This window comes from Echinops telfairi, unplaced genomic scaffold, assembly GCF_000313985.2.
Source record: "Echinops telfairi isolate 266 unplaced genomic scaffold, ASM31398v2 ScPeMD7_3533;HRSCAF=4204_1, whole genome shotgun sequence".
In the NCBI taxonomy this organism is placed as follows: domain Eukaryota; kingdom Metazoa; phylum Chordata; class Mammalia; order Afrosoricida; family Tenrecidae; genus Echinops; species Echinops telfairi.
The window spans coordinates 23,453,526-23,478,149 of NW_022107432.1; the positions used below are offsets into that span (position 1 = coordinate 23,453,526).

General features: G+C 43.1%; 1 protein-coding gene across 1 annotated transcript in view; it reads right to left on the reverse strand.

The window, feature by feature from the left end:
• UBR2 (ubiquitin protein ligase E3 component n-recognin 2) overlaps positions 1-24,624 on the reverse strand; it is a 116,489-nt gene that overhangs the window by 68,421 nt on the left and 23,444 nt on the right. The window contains exons 3-6 of the mRNA XM_045294770.1: positions 17,125-17,203; positions 14,998-15,111; positions 5,758-5,888; positions 2,214-2,352 (exon numbers count right to left, since the gene is read on the reverse strand). Of these exons, the coding sequence (XP_045150705.1) occupies positions 2,214-2,352; positions 5,758-5,888; positions 14,998-15,111; positions 17,125-17,203 (463 nt within the window). The remainder of the gene's footprint in view (positions 1-2,213; positions 2,353-5,757; positions 5,889-14,997; positions 15,112-17,124; positions 17,204-24,624) is intronic.

Consider the following 24,624-nt stretch of genomic DNA (forward strand, 5'->3'; position numbering starts at 1 on the left):
ACTATGTGGACAGCTGCCCCTCCCCCCAGAAGAATTTACTTCAGAGGACAGCCCTGAAGCTACAGCTCAGGGAGAGGGACATGTCTGATCAGGGCACACGGGAGCAAATGAAGGGGGAGGTAGAGGGAGTGGAGCACATCTTGGCCCACCAAACCTTGAGGATGACATCCCTGCTCAGAGCAGCCAATGCACAGAGAAGACCATATGGCCGGCCCCACTATGAGACATGACATCCCTCGCTGACCCATAGCCCTACAGGGGACAACACTGGAGACACAGTGTGGGAATTGTGCCCGGTCTGACCCCACCACACCACGGAGGAACATTAAGGGCCGCAACAGAACGGCAAGGGGAGCAGAGCAACGAAGTCCTGAGGGAATACCAAAAATAGACTTTGGGGCCAGGTCTTGACACCCCATCAGACGTGACTGGAAAAACACCTAAAGGTCAACAAACAGACCTCGAACTATTTACAAGCTTTTCTCTTTTTTGTCATTGGATTTTTGTTGTTGTTCTTTTCTTTTGTTGCTTTGTTTTGTTCTGTCTTGTTTTTGTACATTATTACTATCTCTGCAGGTCTATCTAGATAACATACGTGGAATAAGAAATCTGCAGGAGAAAACAACGGGACTGATGGTTGGGGGTGGGGGTGGGGGACATGAGAGATGGGGAGTTGAGGGAAAGGAAGTGGGTGTTAGCAAACCCAAGGACAGGGAATAACAAGTGATCCAAAATCAGTGGTGAGGAGGGTGTAGGAGCCCTGGTAATGATCAAGGATAATGTGACTGAGAGGAATTACTGAAACCTGAATGAAGGCTGAGCATGATAGTGGGACAAGAGGAAAGTAAAAGGAAATAGAGGAAAGAACTAAGAGGCAAAGGGCATTTATAGAGGGCTAAATACAGGCCAGTACATATATTTATATATGATGACGGGGAAATAGATCTATGTGCATATATTTATAGGTTTAGTATAAGGTAGCAGATAGACATTGGGCCTCCACTCAAGAACTTCCTCAATGCAAGAACACTTTGTTCTATTAAACTGGCATTCCGTGATGCTCACCTTCCTGACACAATCACTGAAGACAAAATGGGTGCATAAGCAAATGTGTTGAAGAAAACTGATGGTGCCCGGCTATCAAAAGATATAGCATCTGGGGTCTTAAAGGTCTGAAGGTAAAGAAGAGGCCATCTAGCTCAGAAGCAACAAAGCCCACATGCAAGAAGCACACCAGCCTGTGTGATCATGAGGTGTCAAAGGGATCAGGTATTAGGCATCAAAGAACAAAAAAATCCTATCATTGTGAATGAGGGGGAGTGCGGAGTGGAGACCCAAAGCCCATCTGCACGCACCTGGACATGCCCTTACAGAAGGGTTGTGGGGAGGAGGTGAGCCAGTCAAGGTGCAGTGTAGCAATGATGAAACACAACTTTCTTCTTGTTCTTTAATGCTTCCCAGCCCCCACTAGCATGATCCCAATTCTACCTTACAAATCTGGCTAGACCAGAGTATGTACACTGGTACAAATAGCAATGGAAACACAGGGAATCCAGGAAGGATGAACCCTTCAGGACTGGTAGTGAGACTGGAAATATCAGGAGGGTGGAAGGAAGGTGGGGTAGAAAGGGGGAACCGATCACAATGATCTACATATAACCCTCCCCCTGGGGGACAACAGAAAAGTGGGTGAAAGGAAATGCTGGACAGTGTAAAACATGACAAAATAATAATTTATAAATTATCAAGGGTTTGTGAGGGGGAGGGAGCGGGGAGAGAGGGGAAAAATGAGCTGATACCAAGGGCTCAAGTAGAAAGCAAATGTTTTGAGAATGATGATGGCAACAAATGTACAAATGTGCTTGACACAATAGATGTATGGATGTATGTATGCATGGTGTACAAGCCCCCAATAAAATGATTTTTTTAAAATGTGCTGGAAAACTCAGCTTATACACGAGCACATATGGTATATTAATGAGAGCGCTTGTGTGCAGACATGCGCCGATGGCAGAGACATATGAGGAATAATGGATGCGTTATGGACTGCAACTGTGTGCCAATACTTTGGACTTATCTTTGAATACCTGGACACCGATGTTCAAATGGGTATTATATAGCCTCGGTATGTATACCTTCTGGTTTTCTGAGCTAGTGTTCTATTAGCCAAACTTCAATTTATTATGTGTTATCAGTATGATTAAATTACTTACATCTCGGTCGACCGTAGTTGCAAAGCCAATGGCTTCTTTTTGTGTACAGTTCACAGCTTTCTGCAGAGTGAAAATCACTTGTTCATAGGTGTGAACCTCATCATTAAACAGCATGCAATAATAGGTGTCCTTCTTCTCTCTGTGGAAAAGAACCATTACATGGCAGATTAGATAGGCTATTTGTCTATTAGCCGCTGCAGGCTGGTTGTTAAGAGCGTATCTTGTTCTAGGGAATGTGCTGTGTGTTTTTCACACATCTAAGTGTGCATACCAAGTCACCTGTGGGACCGATGCACTACGATCCTAAGTCCAGTGGGATGATAGGTATTGAGCATCAATTTCAACGTGCACTGGCCTTTATCAAGAGGATGGGGTGCTAGAGAAGAGTCTAACAAGTGCAAGAATTCAGAAAAGATCCAAAAGCAGGAGTGGCCAAGAGTGGCTCTCAAAGAAGACCGACTCTCCCTCTGCCAGACTAGATGGCAATGTCTGGGAATATTCTGGGCTATTTCCACTGGGCAGAAGATCGCTTCTCCCAGGAGCCACACAGCAAGGTCTGGACTGGAATCTAGCTGGCTCCATGGGTCAGGGATGCTGCTACACATTCCACAATGCAACAGACAGCCTGACAACAAAGCCATCTGGCCCCAAAGCCCACGAGTGTTGGGGTTGAGGAATCCTGAGGCAGAGGTGAAAGAAAGCAAAGGCTAAGGTGGACTGGGAAACATATGGAGAGCTGGAACACGCACGCACGCACGCAGAGAGAGATGGGTATTAGGTACGTTTGGAGACAGAGGCAGAAATCTTGAAGACCTCAAGAAGGATTTTGGCTCCTGTCATCCTAGGGGTTAAAAAGACTCTGACAGCAACCGAAGGTCAGCTGGTCGCAGCCACGAGCTGCTCGGTGGAGACCGGGTCTGGCAGCGTGCACGCCTGTACAGCTGACAGCCTAGGGAACCCTCTGGGGTAGCTCTGCTCGGCTCAGAGCAGTGCTTCTCAGCCTTTCCAATGCTGCGACCCTGTAACACAGTTCCTCCTGTGGTGGGGACCCCCAACCAAAACCTGATTTTCATTGCTGCTTCATCACTGGTGTTTTGCTAGTTATGAATCATCATGTAAATATCTAATAGGCAGGATGTATTTCATCATGACAAATGGAACATCATGAAAGCATAGTGATGAATCACAAAACAACATGTCACTATATATTGTGAAATATTTATTTCTAATGGCAAATCAATGAAATGCTGTCTTGAACCATGGTGTAGCATGGGTAACAGTCTTCACGCCGGGTACTCATATGTGGGCATCTCTGCATGTGGGCGGACCTGCCTGGAGACAGCTAGAGGAGAGGAAAGGTGTCTCGGTTCCTTAGACCATCGGAAATTTGTTTTCCGATGGTCTTAGGCGACCCCTGTGAAAGGGTCGTTGCCCCCCCACCCCAAAAGGGGTCACGGCCCACAGATTGAGAACCTCTGTTTTAGAGGTTGGAATTGACTCAAAGGCACACAGCGAGAACAAAGCCAACCAAAACGTTGAAGCAGGAGCCATGCACAGATTTGGTTTAAAGCTCACCTTGGTGATAGGGTTAGGAATGCGTCCAGAGGCAAAGTGCCTATGGGAGCTCGGCTGGACACTTATGAAGTGGGGGCATCTAAGGTGGCAGTCAAGGAGCCCTGCTGGCACTGTGGGTCACACGCTGGCCCATGAGCCAAAAAGTCAGTGGTCTGAAGAGCAATGAAGCCGTCAGCTTTCCTTCAAGATCGACAGCCCGAGCAACCCCTGGGGCAGCTCTGCTCTTTCTGCGGCTTCACAGCTCAGCGCAGAGGATGGGCAGGAGGAGGAGGGTGGGAGGCATGGAGAGACACAAATGCAACAAGGCGGGACAGGCTGTCAGTAGGAAAAACTGCTGAGCAGGCCTCTGACTGGACACAAGGGAGCCCTGCTCCTGGGTAGACGGAACACTGTTGGCATGACCAAAGAAGCGAGCGAGATGCCAGTCTTTGCTGTGCTGGTGGCCCTGCATCCACGAGGGAAGGGCAGACAAAAGCAAAACTATCCCACTTGCTAGGGTCTAAGTTGAGATTTCAGCTCAGCAGTTCCAGCCGGAAGCAGGCGGAGGTACAGTCATGAGGTACTAAGTAATTTAAACATGTTTCCGACGAGACACAATATAGTTAAAACCTCAACGTGTGTAAAGAACATTTACGCTCCCACTTTATCTCTCTGAGACACTACTAAGAAGGCAAAGGCGCAGCACCCCCTGTCCTGCCGCTGGCACTGATGAGAACAAGGCTAGCGGCCGGCCCGGGGGATGGAAAGCAAACAGGGTGGTGGGAACACGCGGACCGAAAAAGAAGAAAGCCCCATTCTGACGTGTAATAAAGAACATGTGATAAAGTAGACACCTAAGCACGGAAAAAACATAGCTGGGTAGAGTGAATTCATGGAAGGCAAGCGCTCCTCAGGGGCCTCACATGCAAATGCCTCTTGTGTTAGACCGGTGAGCGAGGTCATGGAATGACGCTGGTCACGGGCTCACACTCCCCTCTAAGGGGACGGCAGCCAGTCGAACGGTGGCCTGGGTGACCTGCAAATAACATGTTTCAGATCCTATCTTCACATTTTAAAACCGGCAACAGTTTACATTGAACAAACAAAATGTGGCTATGGGAGAATGCTGCCCTCAGCAATGTCCGCTGTACTCTAAAAACACACAAAGTATTGAAACCATTTTATAGTTAGATGGTTAAAATTGAGTTCAAGCATTTATTTGGTCCAGAAAAACTAACTTACGGTAAAAACAGCAACATTACCTACTCCCCAGTCTTATCACACAATGAAATAGAAAATCCAGTGAGCCCAAACAATTTAAATAAGGTTACAAACCAACCAAGGACCTACCCAGAGGGTTCACCTTTAGAAAAGGGATCACACATTTTTGAAAAGTATAAAATCAAAGTTATTGTGTTAGACACTGTGTTAGTTACATAATGTCATGTCAACTTGATGAATAAGTAGAGGGGTGGAGTCTAGCCTATCACTAAGGTCACAGCCTGATGATGCCTCCTTGGGGGAGTGGCCTTCTCACGAGGATTCTGGGAACTTCCTCCTTCTCCCAGGAGGTGAGCCACACTCTCTCTCTGCTTCACTTTGCTGTTGAGAGCTGGAGGAGCTATGTGGAGACCCTCACCAGCACTAAGATGCTTCCACCGAGACTGGAGCTTACACAAGACCTTTCACTCACTGGCCTGTGATCTTCCTGCACTCGGCATCATGGCATGTGCTGGGTTGGCCTGAGGAGGAATGTATGGACGAATATGGGACGTATGGGCTAATATCAGACTTATGGACTTGATCTCAATGTACAATGGCTCCTTGATATACATCTCTTTCTTATACATATATGAGTAGCTCTGGATTTGTTTCTCTAGTCAACCTGGTCTAACACAGACATTGGTTTTTAAAAAAGGATTATGCCTCATGATGGCATATGAAAATTTAATAGTTTTTCAGATGCAGAGAATAAATGGGTTATACTTACGCCATCTCTAAATCTGCTGGCAATTCACTTTCTTTCTCCCAGGTTAATATCTCTACTGCATATCGAAACATAATAGCAAAAATGTTATACGTTCTTGCTATCATGTCTTCTGACAAATGCACAAGAGGATCCTGAAAGAAAGAATGGGGAGAGAAGAAAAAAAGCAAACACGTTAAATTCATATTAATTCTCCTCTTTATCATTCTCCCTCCACTCCTCAGAAGACCACTGTGAAAAGCTGGCTGGTCTTCCAGCTGCATCTTCTTGACATTCAATTTGATCCTGTACATTACTTCCTATGAATTCAAGCTTCCTGAAACCCACTGTTCAGAATCACCACAGTTATGGGATCAAAATAGTAAGTTATATCCCAATGCCTACTGAATAAATCTGAAACTACATTTCAGGGTCTCGAAGACCTAATATAAAATATTTTTATAGCTCGATAGGCTATTAACCCCCAATTTCTCATACCAGCTAAGTAAATGTGATAGAAATATTATGCCTAATTTGGGGGGTTTTGAAGGTAAGAACTCAACCAGGTCAGAACAGGTTCCCTGGATACACTCAGGTGACTAGTTTCTCAGCAGGTGAGATGTGAATGCATGTTAGCAGGGACGATGCATATATGACCAGTAGTGCAGTAAACAGCCAACACATTTCTGGTTAGTGCAAAAATACCTATCTTTTTAAAACGAAGCTTATCATGGTAACTTTAACTTTGGCAAAATGTTGTATACAATCTTTAATCTTAATGCTTCACCAGAAGTCTCGGAACTTTAGTACTGTGATGCAAGCAGCAAATTCTTGTCAATCTACACACAAAAGGCCGTGATTTTTTTTGTATACACGTGCCAAAGAGAAGTCTAGTAGACTGGTGTAAAGTAAACGGAGAAGGCGAACACAAAACAAGAATGGATGAAGAAGGACAAAGATTCCTAAAGGAGATAGCCCTGGGGGTTGGAGAAGGTGCATTTACCTATCTCAGAGAGAAAAAGATTTCTCCAGTTCATAGAGCCCTCTGACTTCTGACTTCCCCCAAACAGGTTCTGCATATGGCCCATCAAGCTGTTGTTTCCCCTACTAGTAAGGTTTACTACTTTTTTTTTTCTAGAGTCAGTAGATTTTAACATACTAAAACCACCACTGGTGCACAGAAGGAACTAAAGCTGGTACCTTCGGGGCATTCACAACAGACTGGGAATAATAATACTGAAAATAATAAAGCTTACACTATACCAGATAGAAAGTAGAACCCACACTCAGCTTTCTTGAATTTCATCACTTACACATTCCATTTCTTGTAGTTATAGCCCATACAATATTTAGAAACTAGAGGATCGTGATAAACAGATTTTGTAAGAATCAAATGGTCTCGATACAGAAGCATGACCTAATTATTGAAAATCCAAACTAACGCTGTATATACTTGAGTATAAGCCAACCCGAATATCAGCTGAGGCACCTAATTTTACCACAAAACTATATTAAGAATGTGCTGAAAAACTTGGCTTATACACAAGTATATACAGTATTTGTCAAACTTTAGTCCCCAATCCCAAAGTGTGGTTGAATTGCTTCCTATTTGATTTACGTGTCTGCTGACAACAAAACACGTATCTATACTAAAAAACCGTAGTAGAAAAACATATTCTAAAATGTGTCTTGTTACATACCTGGTATCACCAACTGGTAATTTTATAGCTAGATTAACCCAGGACCAGGGATGCAGATGTTACCATCTGTGTCTGAACATGTAAACTTCGAGGAGAATCTGTCAGTAATGAAGAAGGGATGTCTGCAGGGAAGAGATGATGCGTCTGTACAGGTCAGCCCATAGGCACCACAGCGAACTGCATGCCAGGGGAGACTGAGGCACGGTGCCCACAGTGCTGCTGTCACAGCACAAGCCAGCGGTGACAAGTATATCAATGACCACCATATCCTATGTTGTATGAGCAGTTACTGCTCATCATTTTAGTTCTTTGACTACATTTATGTTAGAGAAAGTCAGCATTCGTGGGGGAGCTAATGTTGATTTCCCCTTGAAATGAAGTGCTTCTCTTACAAGACAATGGGAATTAGGGAGAACTTTAATCTTGTATGTGATACATTTCTATAATGTTTGCATTACAATGTTGAAGTCGTCCTGGTGGCATAGTTGGCTAAGGCCTGGGAAGCTAACCAAAAGGTCAGTGGTTCGAACCCACCAACAACTCCAAGATGAGACTATTTGCTTCCATAAAGATTTATATTCTCAGATAATCTAGGGAGCGGCTCTCCCCTGTCCTACAGGGCTGCTATGAGTCAAAACTGACTCGATAGCACTGTTTCTTTTCCTTTGTATTACAATAAAGATTTTATTGTACAAAATCTGCTATCATATGCAAATAAGGAATGAGGATTTTTTTCTCTCTTTAATGCCTAACTGAAAACAACACGGAAATAACCTAAAGGCCAAAAAGTCGTGTTGTAATTGAAATGTGTCCCCATAAAAGGTGAGTCAGTAGATGATGTCGTGCCAGAGCAAGCCGGGTCCCAGTCGTGTAAAGAGACGGACAGGCATGGAAGCAAGTCACAGACAAGGAAAGACAGACGAGAGGGTCTACAAGCAAAGGCATGCTAAGGGTTGTGGGCAGCCTCCACCAGAACCAGACCGAGAGAGAAGCGCTGAACAGTTCCTATCTCAAAGCTCCCAGGCTCGGTCAACACAGCTTGGGACCCTGACGTGCACTTCTAGCATGGAGAGCTGTGAGAAACTAAAATCTCTGCTCCTTAGAGCCACTCATGGTGTGGTTATTTGCTAAGGCAGCCATAGCAAATGAAAGGGGGGTAAAGTAAAACCATTGAAACAATCCCATTCATCTTATGATTGACTGCCAAGTAAATACACTATATACTATCTAACTTATAAAAAGTAAATCTATTAGCACTTTTTATCTATTATAGGAATATTAGAATTTTGACCACGAAGAACCAAAAATGAACAATTCTACGGCAAAAAAAAAAAGCCTTAAAAACACAGTGTGACCCACTAGCAAGGCTCCGTTTCTGAGGTGTCGGCTTTGTTGCTGTTCTAACCAGGCCGAGCCCCAGCTCCAGCATCTACTCTGTGGGAAGTTTTTGTCAAGTTTCTAGATCTCTCTGAAACCCAACTTCTGCATCTATAAAATATTAGTAACAAGAGTATCTATCTTATAGGGTTGTTCTGAGACTTTAATGAGATAAATTAAGTAAACTACTTAGCATAAGGCTTAGCTATATAATTGTCACTGATTTATATTCAACAGTAGAAAGATGGGGCTTAAAGAATACCAGTCTAGACTCACAGGGGCAGTTCTACCCTGTCCTGTAAGGTGACTATGAGTTTTTGCATTGAATTGACGGCAGTGAGGTTTTTTTCATTTTTTATCTACTTTTGAGGGAGCACTGGTGGCACAGATTATGCATTGGGCTGCTAACCACAAGGTCAGCTGTTCAAATCTACGAAAGACAGTCTTGGAAACCCACAGGGGCGGTTTTACCCTTTCCTATAGGTGTGCTATGAGTCAAACTGGACTCAATGGCACTGGGCTGGGTTTTGGTTTGGTGGGATCTCCATTCAAATGAGATGTGAGAGCCTCAATAAGTCAATGTTTTATCATCAAAATCTTTACTGGGAGTGTTCATTAAAAATCAGTTTGTTATTTCATTAAATCTCATTCTCAAATCGCAAGAACACTTTGTTCTAACAATCTGGCATTCTGTGATTCAATCTGGCTCAACTCCCCAGCACAATCGCTGAAGACAAAATGGGTACACAAGCAAATGTAGTATAGAAAGTTGATGGTGCCTGGCTATCAAAAGATACAGTCCGGGGGCTTAAAGGCTTGAAGTTAAACAAGTAGCCATCTAGCAGAGAAACAACAAACCACACAGAAGAAGCACACCAGTCTGTATAATCATGAGGTTATCTATGGAGATGGGACCAGGTAACAGGCAGAAGACCCCAAACGAAAAAGCATCGTTGAGAACGGGGTTCCTTGAGGTTCCTCACACCCCACTATCAAGACCCCAGTCCTGCCTTTCACTTAGGGATAGACCGGAGCATGTAAGAGCTCATGATAGGCAGAATCCAGGTCAGATAAACCCCTCAGGAACAGAAATGGGAGTAGTGATACCAGGAGGGTAGGGGAAATGTGGGGAGAGGAGGAGAGGAAGGGGGAACCGATCACAATGATGGACACATGAATTCCTCAACCCAGGGCAAGAACAACAGAAACTGTGGGGAAGGGAGACAGCGGTCAGTGTAAGATAGGAAAATAATTTATAATTTATCAAGGGGTCACGAGGCGGGGAGAGAAGGGAGGGAGGGAAAAGAGAGGCGCTGATAGCAAGGGCTCAAATAGAAAGCAAATGTCTAGAAAATAAAGATGGCAACATATGTACAAATATGCTTGATACAATTGATGCATGGATGACTATTAAGAGCTGTAAAAGCCCCCAATAAAATGATCAAAACAAAAAGAGGTAGAAAAACATACGCTGAGGTTAAGATATCAATTGACACAGCAGATCATGTCCACACAGCTGTTCCAGAATGACTAGACACCTGCCTCCGGTCTTCCCAGGAGCCTCAACCAAAGGGGTCACAGTCAACCAGCAGTCTCATTAGCAGGAAAGCCACGTTTCTCAGGAGCTTTTCTGAAGGAGCCCCCGTTGCATCACATGTGGCGGCCCTCTGGTCACTCTCATATCCAGGGGCCTTTTGGAAAGCTGGTTGGTATTCGTTGTTAGTGACGGCAGGGAGATGATGCTGGCATTTAGGGAGTGGGAAGTGCTCACGAGAGTCTGTTTGGGGGTGGCAAACGCTTTCTATGAAGGGTCCCACAGTAATACTTCAGTGTTTGCAGGCTCCACCCCAGGGGCTGTGATAATGACCCAACCTGCTCTCGCTGAGGGGCACAGCTGTGGACAATATTCAAATGACAAGCAAGGCTGTGTTCCAATCAACTTTATTTATGACCAATAAGGTATTAATTTTATGTAACTTTTACATCTCAAACGATAATTGTTTTAACTTTTTCCTATTATTTACACATGTTAAAAACCATTCTTGGCTCACTAGCACACCAAAGATAGGTCGCGGCAGACAAGGTCTGGTCTGTGAACTATAGTTAGCCCCCATCTGGCCTATCCAATGAAGAAACAACCCTCCCCCCCCCACCTGCCGCCGCCCCATTCCAAAGGTCAAGAGCTAGGAAGATCCATGAAACTACTTAGCATGTTTTCTATAGGATGCATGATTAAGATTTTCCTAGACTTATTATAAAACGTTGGCTGTCAGTGTAATTAACAAATTATGTTCAATAAAAACAATTCTATAGACAGGCTAAAAAACTATACATATATATATTTCAGCATTAATTATCTGCCTTTTTATTTACATACAAACCAAGAAAACCTTTTGATATGAATTAGTATATAATAGTTATATAAGTATCTTTTAATTCTTTAAAGCTCTGAATAATCTGCTAAAAATCATATAATAATGTTATCAAAAGTTATTTTGAATGATTTTTTAAAAATCATTTTATTGGGGACTCTTAAAACTCTTGTTACAATCCATACATCAATTGCATCCGACATATTCGTACATATATTCCATCGTTTTTTTCTAGACATTTACTCCCTGCAAGACATCTCAAAGGAGAAGCCACATGGACCTACCCAGCCCTGGGTGCTGGAGCAGCCATGTGGAGACCCCTGCCAGCGCTGAGATGCTTACACATTCACTGACTCGGCTTTCCTCCTGCAGTCGGCATCATTGCCTCTGTTTTGTGAGATGGAGGAGGACTTTGTGGATTGGTGTTGGACATGTGGGTAAATGTTGAACTTCTGGGCTTGGGCAGCATTGGGTTGGGATGTTTTCTTGATGCGCACTTAAGAGTTGCTGTGGATTTGTTTCTCTAAAGTACCCAGACTAACACAGTATCTCTATTCCCATTCCTGGGCTCCATGCGTTGTGAGTTTTATCTCTTGCCTGCATCTATGTACATGCTCCTGTCTAGTCTAGATTGGGAGGCGGCACTGGGGTCATGATAGTGGGGGGAGGGGAGTGTTGGTGGTGAGGTGGCTTCAAAGGATCAGAGGTATGCTGCATGACCCATTAGTGCTCTACTGCACCCTGACGGACTCACCCCTTCCCTACAACCCCTCTGTGGGGGAATGTTCCATTGTTCACATATGAGCTTTGGGTCTTTTTGTTTGTTTACTGTTTGTTGTGAGTGTTCTAATGCCCGTTGCCCTGTCTCGATGGCACCTCAGGATCGCATGGGCTGGTGTGCTTCTTCCATGTGGACTTATTGCTTCACTGTTGGATGGCTGCTTGTTTAACTTCAAGCCTTTAAGACCCTAGACACTTTATCTTTTAATAGCCAGGCACCATCCTGTCTTAATTAATCACATCTGCTTATGCACCCATTTTGTCTTCAGTTATCATTGTGTGTTGGGGGTGAGGTGGGGGGTGGGGAGCATCACAGAATGCCAATTTGTGAGAACTAAGTGTTCTTGTATTGAGAGAAGGTATGAGCTGAGCCCAAGGCCCCATCTGCAGCTTCAGTGTGTTGCCTTATAAATACATGTACATAGGCCCATACCACTATTGTTATGGATTAATGTATTTACATAAGTGCACACCTCTGTTAATCTCCCTATCTGTGCCTTTGCCTCCTAGAGCTTGCCTCTGTTTCCTTTTGCCTCCTCCTGCCCCGTATCACTTATCCCCTTCTTCCACCTGTTAGTGCTTCCTCTCCACTGGCTTGGAGCTGCTCTGACCCTCACAGGATCTCTACCCTCTCCTAGGTGCTGGTTCCGCTGCCCTACTTGTTCCCTGCACCACACCCTTCTCCCCACCTCCTTCTTCCCCCTCTACCTTTGGGGCCATTGGCCCCATTGCCTTCTCCCCGGGCTTCCCTCCCATGTCCAACCCATATAATTAGGCAAACCATCCATGTCCTAGTCTGAATAAGAAAACATACGGTTAAAGAAAGAAAAGGAAAAAGGACGAGAGATAAAAAAGGAAAAGAAAAAACCCTACGTAGGTCCAGGTCTGTTTGCTGGCTGCCATGAGACCCTCCCCTCTGGTCCTGAGGGAGATCCAGGGGTTGCCCCTCCTCATCCGAAGTCCATTCTTGGGGCTCCTCAGGGGCTCTGTGACTCGGCTTTACTCCAATTGCTGATCTGTTATGCTCCATTCCCACAATGTCTCCCTGCCGTGCATCCCTATTATTGTCCTCTGTCTCCATATGCTAAAGTTAGGAGGCAACATATCTTGAGCTATTGGTAGTCCCATAGTCCTCTCTGTGTTCCAGCAGCTCCATGCAGGGACCTCATCCTCTGGGCGTGGTGTGCCCATATGGAGTCTAGGCTGACTGCCCCTTTCTCTTTGTCCTTCTTGGTTTGCTTCAGTCTGGGTATGGTAGGCCGGTTCCTTTCCCCCACCAGAAGGTCTAGTGTCCTTCTCTGCGGCACAAGCTTCCAGGCTGGTTCTGGTTGGGGCGGGCCCTCTAGTCCAGTCTTTTCCTGCATTCCTCCACGTGCTACGTCGCCCTCCTGGTAAAAACTATATTCTAAGAATATTCAGGTCTTGTTTACTTCAAGCACAAATCATAGAATACCTAGAAATATCTACTTTAGTGCATGGAAACCAGGCATGTTCTTCATTTCTCGTAACTTAACTTTTAAAGAGGAATAAAGGAAGAGGAGTCGGCAGCTCTCTGTCAATTCCTGGAGTGTGTCATTTCTAGGGCGGTACCACATGAGCTCAGCCAGGCAGGTGATCTCACTGGGATTATTAGAATTCAAGAAGCTAATGAGCACATACACTATTTGAGTGGTTAATCACTGAGATTGGGATTCGTAAGGTCAGCAGTTCAAAACCACTTGCAGTTCCACAGGGGAAAGACTGGGCTTTCTACTCTGGTCAACAGTTTCAGTCTCAGAAGACTACAGGGTGTCACTGTGCATTGGCTTAGGGCAGTGAGAGCCCCCACTATGGAAGAATAAGCCAACTGAGAAACCGTGGGGTCGTATGATCTTCCTTAGAGGACTCTTTTAACACGGGATAAAAAGGTAACAGAAATCCTGAAGTTTTATACCAGTGCTTTTAACCTTCTGTTAGAGTAGAATTCTTTTTAAGATATATTTTTGTCAGCTTTGTTGATGTTTTTACAAACAGATCTCCAATCCAGTATGCTAAAGAGAGAAAAATGGGGCTGATCTGATTGAAGTGGAAAAAGCTCTGAGCCCTAACCACTTGGCAGCTTCCTACAGCAAATTCTAGAACACTGGACCATGGACAAAGCTTCAGGTTTCTGAGAGATATCATCTGAAAGACATTGTTCTATACCTCTGAATCATGATCATTTCATTAAGCTATTTGAGACCTGTAAGGTATGTGCATCAGGAAGGACTATTAATGTCTGTTTGTCCCTAATCGCTATCAGGACAACTAGTAGTGCAGCAGGACTTTGGATGTGCCAAATACTGACCTGCCTACAGGAAGGATCTTACAACAGGAATCAAATCGTTGCAAACACCAGCAGAGATTCAAGCATTTACTTAGTAGGAAGGGAGTCCCACCACAGCATTACAAATGTTAATCAGAAAAACAGAGCAATGCAAGATCAACACCAAGAGAAAACACATTTTTACAAGTGTAGCAACAGTAATTTGTACTGCGCCGTCAATCTCTAAGCTTGGTCGCATCACAGACTCAATGGCAATGATTTACCGGGAGAGAATAGTTAGGATTGGCTGCCATGGACAGCCATAGGAAACAACAACAACAACAACAACAACTATCCGGTCAACAAAACCTTACCACACAATTCACAAAACCCAACTAAGGCAACTGGTCACCACACATGGAAAAATAATTGCAGTGATGAATTACGACTCAGAAAGCAATCTATACATGATAATGGCAAAATGCCAGAAGACCTGAGCAAATTAATAGTGAAAGTCAGTATTTAAATTAAATATGTAGAATTTATTTCAGGAAGATTCTAACCACAGTAAAGCACCTCTTGACCCCTGCCCCAAAGCAAAGAACTTGCCAAATACCTTTTAGCCACTGTTTCATAGCCACTGTTTCATAGTGACAGGGCTGTTTTCACTTAATCATTTCTCACGTTATAACCCCACTTTCATGGTTAAAACAGCATTTCCTCCAAAAGAATTGGTGAAGAATGTTGTTACCTCCTCTTCCTCAATTTCAGAGGTGTTCAGTTTATGTTTCCGACAGTAAGGACCCACTTTCCAAGCTTCAGTGTCACCACAGTCACAGAAACCTCCACCTCCTGAGGTTGTCATCTTGGATAAACAAACAAACAAGCACAGCGTCATGTCAGCAGGCATCTCCTAGGGGCTATCAGAGTGTGACTACAAACATCAAGTGCTAAAATAACAGTGCTTAGGGCTTGCATTTCTCTGGTGGGACACTTACCTTCATTAAATACCAAACTCTTCAATACTTCAAAGCTTCTTAAATTAGCCTATAGGCTCATCTAAGTGATTTTAAAATACAATAAGCTACTTTATAGTACCTCATAAACTACAGACACTGTAACGAGGCAGAATCTCCCATGCACACCATTTTCCCTCATCCGGAAATCACAAGGACCCTAGTGGCTTTCCCTACATTGCATAAACGTGGGCTCAATTGATAAAAGCTAATAGGGTGCTGTCCTATGCCGCTGTAGCACGGATTCGAGAGTATAAAGATCCCTGCAGCTATTGCCTGGACAAGTCCTAGATATCCTACAGAAAGAGACCAACAAAAATAGTTTCTCTTCACCAGCACTAAAAACTACAGAAACAGTGTATTTTCAGTTATTCCCAACAACTGTCTGGCTATTGGCCAAGAAGCATGGGCAGGTCGCCATTTCCAAAATGAAAGACCGCCCCACCCTACAGCTTATGCGCTTATTTCTTTACCAAACCCAGGTAGGAGCTGAAGGGAACTGAGGTTTTCTTACTGACTCATAGAACCGAGAGGACACACAGGAATATAAGGGGCCAAATTTTGTGGTTGTTTTAGTTCATTATTATCAGCACAGAGGAAGGGTAAGCCAAAAAAAAAAAAGAGGGGGCGGGGGGCGGGAGTGAAAAGTCCCGAACCCAAGAGGGTTTGCATTTATTTAAATGAATGATCCATTCCTTTTCATTTGAGGATAGAGTGAAAATTCCATCAAGCAACAGTTCTTTCGCCTCTAAATCTTCATGGCTTTGACTTTCTTCCAATCGAGGACTAGGACAGGCTTGGGAGTCATCAGTGGGTCTGTTAAGCCCATGACTGCATTACGGCAGGGAAGGCATAGAACTGGCTGGTCTTGTGCCCTGGAATGGGCCGATGAGACCCGGTGGTAGACACCCCCTGAACAATATTACGAAATGCAAAGCTTCTGTAAAAGAAGACCAACAGAAAGAACAATTCTTAAATAGGCGAAGGCAAACTAAAAAGCATAACTACACAAAATTATAGAAGCCTTTATTAAAAAAATAAAAATAGAAAAAGTGAAGCTCTTGTTTCTTGACACAGCCCCCACCTGGGTCTACCGGTCCATCCCAGCAGTCCTCCCCTGAAGAGGGCTGGCTCCTTGATGCCCACCACCAACACGGTGGTCACAGTCTTTAAGGGACTCCAATCTTCTTCCTTTTCAATGTCTTTTGAGTTTGGGGAGTAAAAAGACATCTAAAGGGGCAAGATTAGAGCCGAGGGGCAGGTAGGGTGGATGGGTAAGGCTTTCCAAGGGAATTCACCACACAACAGCCCGGCGACCCTCCACGCACGAGCAGGTCCACTGACAGAAGGAGCAACAGCCTTCAGTGCAACTTCCCAGGCGGGTCCTTACCAGAGCAATGGTCGCTTTCTTCAGAGTTCCTCCTCATAAGCCCCTTGATCATGTGTCCTTTGAGAAAACCCACCAGGATGACTCCTGATCCCTAAGGAGGCCCCCAAATCAGCTGCCATCACATTCTGAGCTGACCTCTCCACCCCAAAGCCATCTCTGGATCTTCTTAACCTTTTTAGAGATGCTTGATCCATCTGAAAGCTGTTGTTTTACAATTACTGTAGCATTCTCATAAGCCTGTTGCAAAGCTTCAGTGATCTGGGAAGAGGTGCACTACAGCTTTGTTGAAAGTTTGATATTGGTCCTGACCATTTATAATGCACCACTACGTTTAAAATTATGTAATAGTACAGTGCTAAACCCACTCTTCCCGCTCCTTTTAAATGTTAACTCTGGGTCTTAAAACAGGAAGGAAAGGTCACTGCACAGGAAATTCAATACTGCACATGGCCGTCATCTTGATATTACTAACCCTGTAGCGATGGTCTCTGTGAACACTTCCCAGAAAGCACTCCATGCACAAAACACAAGTTGGATCAACTGCACAGTCTCTGTAAAGTTAAAGAAAAAAAAAATCAGTCTCATAAAGTATGTTTCACAATAGAATAACTTCCAACTGGAACCCATCCTGGAGGGCATCATAGTGACTTTTCCTGTTTTTTAAGAGAGGCTCTACCATCTCCAAAGACCTTTCAGGTTTTGATCAGGGAATCAGCTGAAGACCCTGCTTCTCAGTGTGGATGTGTACCACAGAGTCTCAGAAGAAAAAGTACTATAAAACAGTAATTTTGCCTCCAATATTTGGTGAAATTATATTTTATATTAAAACACACAGATGTATGTAGAGCAGATTAAAAATCTGTTTAAATTCTCAAGACTACAAATACCTTCCTGGAAGTAGATATTTTAAATCAAGGGGCTTCAAAGCAATGGGGAGTTTAAATGTTAAGCTATGTTAAGTTTAAGTGAACTTTTCTAAGTATTCAACATACAGACTGATATGAATGTCCTCCCTTGGTCCATATGTCTAACGGTCACAGAACACATATGGCCGCCGCCCACGAAGCATCCGGAGGGGAAAGCTCCACAGATGGATGACTTCACAGTGGCGCCTTCATCTGCTTTCATCAATACCGTCAGCCAGATACACTTACAAATATACCCTACACAGGAGTTCTTCGTGAGTCCAAGAAATGAGACGGAGAGCCATCGCTAGTTACAATGTCCACAATGCGCCAGCCAGCTCGTTCACTGTGCTCTGCTCCTTTGTTTCCAGTACCCTAACTTCCCTGCCCGCTTCACATCCTTGCTTTGGAGGAAATGTAGACCTTCTGGATCTCATAGATTTATTAGCAATATACTCTATTGATGGCATGACCATTCCTGCGTGCAAGGGGTAGAGAGCCATTGCCTAGAGCTGAAGATGGGGCTGCCACCCCTGAGGGGCTGCTGGGGCTAAAGGGATGAAGTTGCCACTCAGGTGGATTAGGGCAATAGGGGAGCAGAGTTGCCAAACAGAGAACAGGCTAGGAGGAGCTGCAGCTTAGAGCCAAGGAGCCTCCTCTACCCAGAATCCACCTCCATATCTAAGGGCAGAGCCGTTGCCTTGTTGCTAGGTGCCATCAAGTCAGTTTTGACCCACTGCGACCTCCTGCACAACGAACAAACGAAACACTGGCCGGTCCGATACCATCCTGACAGTCGTTCCTGTGCCTGAGCCCATGGTTGCAGCCACGGCGTCAGTCCATCTCCTTGAGGGCCTTTCTGTCCTTTGCTATTGTCTCCACACTGCCTAACATGCTGTCCTTCTCCAGGGACTGGTCTGTCCTGACAACATGTCAGCACATACACTGCTCAGCATATACAGCCCTTGCCTCGAAGGTCCTATAGAACAGACGAGTACTGTCAAGCCCTAAGAGCTAATATAATTTTTTCTGAGTGTGAGAGTTGCTTGGTGCCTGTTATCCCTCCTTTTCATCCAATTTCTCACATTTATAATCAAGATTCCGTCTCATATGAGATTTTTGAATTTATGACTTTTGGGATGATATGATGGGGTGAATGTGATTCCCAAGTGGCAAGCACATGAACTTTCAGACGGTACTTAACGGTACTCCCCAAAATGTGTGCTGTTACCTCGAACCTCTATGCTTATGGTCATAATCCCATTTGGGAAAGGACTTTTTTGTTTGTTATGGTAATGGAAAGGATTAATACGATGTGTATCTTAAACCAACCATTTTTAGAGCTATAAAAAAGCAATCGAGAGAAGCAGAGGCAAGGAGAGAGGCATGCCAAGCCACACAAAGAGGGCAGAAGCGACCACGCCCTTCTTCTACAGTCGACAGAGCAACACCTGACTACCTCCTTCCTGCATCTTTAAACTGTGAGAAAATAAGTATTTGTTAAACTGATCCCGTTGTGGTATTTTGTTATTGCAGCCTTCGTTAACTAAGACAACTGGTTTATTGTTTAGGGGGAAAAAAGAGGGAGAGAAAGTTACTATAGATTTTTAAAACCACCGAGAAGCACAGTAATTAATGCAATATGTAAACTTTGAAATCACATTTATAAACCAGGACAATCTTAACCCTGGCTAGATATAAAGATTGATGAGCTACTGTTAATTTCTATGGTGCTGATGGTGGTGGAGAGCTATTACTTTTAAGTAACCTGGAAAGGCAAGAAAGAAAGCGAGACAGAGATAGATAGATAGATAGATAGATAGATAGATAGATAGATAGAGAGAAAGTACAGACTAAGAAGGGGCTGCCAGATGCTGGTAACTTGTGAAGCTATGTGATGAGTCCATGAGTCAGATCCATGATATCATTCATCCTCATTTATGATGTTTATATTGTCCATTAAAAAACCAGGGTTTCAAAATCCAACACCAGGTACACAGTAAGGTTCCATTATATACCTAGTTTGCTAAGTACCATATATATTTTGAGTATAAGCCAAGTTTTTCAGCACATTTTTAATGCAGTTTTTGTTGTAAAAATAGGTGCCTCAGCGGATATTCGGGGCGGCTTATACACAAGTACATCATAAACAGCTTTTAAAGTTTCTAACATACTCTTCTGAATTAAACTACATAAAAACTTATTTAAAGGACTATCTTTAGATTCCTGAGCCAAACTCCATTTGATTGTGATGTATCACTCTTGGGTTCAGACAGCTAATGTTTTCTTCAGGACCCTCGTCTACAGCAACAAAAGAAGTGGGTTTATAATGTCTCCTCTTCCTGCACTGCCTTTATCACGGTGAGAATCAAGGTGAGAACCAAGGTGACACTAGTGTCATAAAAGCTGGGCAGCTCTGACTTTCTGTAGTAACCTGAGTGACAGAAGTTTTAACTGCGCCTTCAAAATGTGGTAGAAGTCACTAGCACTGTCATCTAGGCATAAGATTCTGGAAAGGAAGATCTTTGAATACTATTCAAAATTTTTCATACTCTTCAAGTTTTTTGTTTTTTTTAAGGAACTACCTGTTTCACCTCAGTTTCCTCATTTTTCTTGATTCCTGGTACCTTTAGTACCTACTCTGTTTGCCCAAAAGTAAGACATTCCCCCCAAAATAAGACCTACTTAACAGTTTTGCCTCTCGCTGAAATATAACGCATCCCCCCGAAAACCAGACCTTCCCCCAAAATAAGGCCTCCTGAAGCTACTGTAACTCTGGACTCTGGACTATAGCGGTGGGCGCTGCCACGCAGCTCACTGTTGGCCACAGCGCAGCCGGAGCAGACAGGAAGTGTGAGGTCTCTTTTAATAATAAAACAATAAAACAATAAGCAAATGTGTACCGTGTTCTTCTTCATGGAAAAATAAGACCTAGTGCATCTTTGGGAGCAAAAATTAATATAAGACACTGTCTTATTTTCGGGGAAACAGTGTAGTAATTTTTCAAGGTCAACTATGATGAACCATCTGTTTATCAAATAGGCTAAAACAACAACAACAAAAAGCAACTTAGCATCTGTTGGGCACTGCCTATCTTCTCAGACCTTGGACTGGGATTGGCCTCGACCACTCACTGTCTATTCCCCACGGACTTCCACAAGGTGTGGACTTATTCATCACAGCTGCCGAAACCACCCGGCAAGACATGGTGTCATTAGGATCCATTCCCAATGCAGACAACCACAAAGAAAATGTATCTCCAATTACAGTGGAGATGAAGAACTTTCAAATGGAGAAGAAATCAAGTCGATTTCAAGAGAGAACAGACGGCTTTAAGTCAGGGAAGAAATTAATCATTAACACGGCACCCTCAGAGAAAATGAGTACGTTTCAACAAAATAAACAAGAAGAAACCCAAATGTGTAGTAATTCCTGAAACAAGCGCAAAGGCACAAATGACAAGTAACTACCTCTGGGAGCGGATAAGGAACGCAGACACAAACCCAAAGCGACCTCACTGCCGTCGAGCCGAGTCACAGCACCCCTCTGGGGCGAGAGCTGCTGGGACGAGACCCTTACCATCTTTCTCCCACGAAGCAAACAGCACCACAAGCTTGGTAAGCACTCAACAGTGTTGAGCTGAAAACCTATGCTCTGAAATCTGAATCCCCACCTAGTTCACAATAAAAATGTTCTTTAAAAAATTCCTTCACCCCACCCCCTTCGGCCACGGCGAACCACGGCCGCCAGTCTGAATGCGGTCAGAGCCCATGGTCAGCTGCTGAAAATATGACCAGCTGACTTTCCTGACGAAATCTTGACAAGATAGGTCAAGCTCTGCAAGAAGCTGGGAAGACCGCACTGTAGTCGAGAATGTAGAAGGACATTACTGCCTGCAGCAGCATAGGAGCATTTTCCTTTTTAAGACAATTACAAAACCATAGCTTTCGAAATCAGTGGAAAGTGGCTTACAGAGAGACCTGAGGTGTTTACTTCACATCTTCTTTTTTAATAGCCCTCATGCTTTGGCATCACGATGTACATCATGTTTACATATTCCTTATTTATAGCTAGGATAGCTTTAAATTTCTAAAGAGTCTATCAGAGGTGCACATCTGCTGTGCCTGGTTGCAGGGATAGTACAACCCATCAGTAGTGAAGTGGTTATGACTTCTTGACATTTCCATTACAGACTTTAATTTTGAATTGTTTATGCATATAAGAACTGTGGGTATATGCTGTATTTGGCTAAGGGTTGACAATTGCAGCCACCGTTTGTGAATTTTTATTTCAATACATTATATGCATCATAATCCTGTTTTATATGTGAGCATGAAGAACATTTCTTAGAATTTTCTCTTTAATACAGAGTATTTACTTTTTTAAGCATAAATTTTAGCTGGCAATTCATGTGAACCAGGTCACTTTTGTATTGAAAAATAAAAAGTAATGACAGGAAAAAAAATATCCTTCAAACAACTGAGAATGGAAATACAACATACCAAAACCTTTGGGTCAAAGAAAAAGCTGTACTTGGGGCAATTTATAGCAATAAACACACGTATCAAAAAAGAAGTACCAAAATCAACACCTCAAACAATTAGAAAAAGAGCAGCAAAATTAAGCCTACAGCTGCCAGAAGAACAGAAATAATGAAGATGAGAACAGAAATGAGTCAGAAAACAGGAAAAACAATAGTATCAACGCGAGAAGAGATTGGTTCTTTGATCGGATTAACAAAATTGACAGACCACCGGCAAACCTAAAGACGCAAATATCACAAATAAGAAATGGAATAAGCGACACGAGAGAAACACAAGCGAACCCACGGAAATAAACAGATGCCGTCTGTACTCCCACAAACTTTAAAACCTCGGGAGAATGGGAGCTTTTAGAAAGCCACTACCCACCTAAACTAACATGGACTGATGGAAAAACCAACTTTATCTGGAAAGGAAAGGGGCAGAGACAAAGAAAGGACTGCTGGAGAAGAACAAATAAGAAGTCTGTCTCTCGCTCTCTCACTTTGCAGTCTCAAAGCCACCACACGTCCACGGGAGTCAGACACCAGGGCGGGAAGAGACGCACAGACCAATGGACCAGAACTGAGGAACGAAACGGACACCTGATTTTTGACAAAGCGCGGAAATACATTAAATGGAGAAGAGAGAATCTCCTCAATATACGGTATAGGCAAACTGGATTTCCATGTGCAGAAAATGAAAGCAGACCCATATATCACTCGACATACAAACACTAGCTTACGATGGATAAAACCTAGAACGATACAGCTCATCAGTGGAAAGGCAGGGACCAACGTATGGACCGTGATACAGGGCATATGTGCATGATCAAATATAACAAAGCCCACACGAAACAGATGAGTGGGACCCCCTGAAAGCACGTGCTTGTGAACACGCTAAGACTTCACCAAGAGTACAGAGAGCCCGCAGACGGGGAAACGACGATGTACCAGACAAGGGCTAATCTCAAACGTCTCTACCCTGCAGGAAACAGAAATAATCCATTAAAAAATGGGCAGAGGACACGAACAGAGAGCTTGAAAAGCATACACGAATTAGAGCATCCCAATTATACTACAGTGTAACCAAAGCCCAAAGAACTGAAAAGAACATTGGGTGATATTGAACTTAAACTTTAGTTGGGAAAAAAACCAAAACACTCCATTTATTAACCAAAAAACTCAACAAGGCCCATGGAAACAAACACAAACAGTGAGCATTGTGGTATACCACAACCAAACTGCTAATGCTCAGGGAGAAACAGGGAACCCTGAAGGAGGAATCCACTGCATTTCACAAAGATACGCTTTCCAGATATGCTAATTACAGCTGGTTTATCCCCAGAAACAAATCTTTAAAATGTTGAAAAGTAACAGCCTCCTGGCCTCATCAACTCTGATGTTTTTATTCAAGAAAACTGAGCACAATATAAAAACATTTTTCAGATAAATATAAACTGAAAGAATTCATAAACACACTAAAGGGAAATGGTATCTGATTGTAACATGAATCCACAACAGAAATTGGCAAATTACAGCTTGCATGCAGCCTGTTTTTGTACAGCATATGAAGAATGTTTTTCAGATATCTAAATGGTTATAGAAAAATAGAATATCTGACAGAGACCCTATGTGGCCTGAAATACCTAATATATTTAGTTTCTGAATGTTATAGAAAATGTTTACTGACCTGTGATCCACAGAAACAGATGAAGGTTTGATTGCATATGAATCTATACAATCAAGAACGTATGTATATGAGTAAATGGGCCAACATTAAAGATTATATTTTTTGTGCCTGAAAGGCATAAAACAAGGAAGGAAAGAATAAAAAACACATGGGACAAGGAGAAAGTAAAAGAAAAACAGCAAGCCTAAATCAATATGCACATTAATCATTAAGTTACAGCCACATCAATAGTTACATTAAGTATAAAGGAACTAAACCCTACAAATTAAAAGGCAGATTATCAGACTACTTTTTAAAAGGACTATCAAACTTCTGCCTATAATTAACATGCTTTAATTATAAAGGTACAAATTGATTAAAGGATGGAAAAAGTTATAGCATGAAGACAATGATCATATAAAACTGGAGTAGCTATATTAACATCTATCAAATCGACTTTAAGACAAGAATAACACCAGAGGTAATAAGAACACTGCATAATGATGAAAGAATCAATACTTCAGGAATTCATAACACTTATAAATGCAAATTCAAGTGCCTAAAAAAATAGCTTAGAAATACATGAAACAAATGCTAAACTAAAAGTAGACAAATCCACATACACCTGAGGATTTTAATATCCCTTTCTCAGTAATTTATAGAATTAAGCACACACACAAATCATCAATCACTTGAATGACATTATCAGCTTGTCCTAATTGATATTTATAGAATATTACGCCCAACAACTGCAGAATCTACTTTTTTTCCCACAGTGCATAAGGGAAGTTCAAGATTCTTCCTATCCTATAAAACAAGTCTTAGTAAGGTTTAAAAGACTGAAATCTCAAGAACAGGTAATTACAGTATAGCATG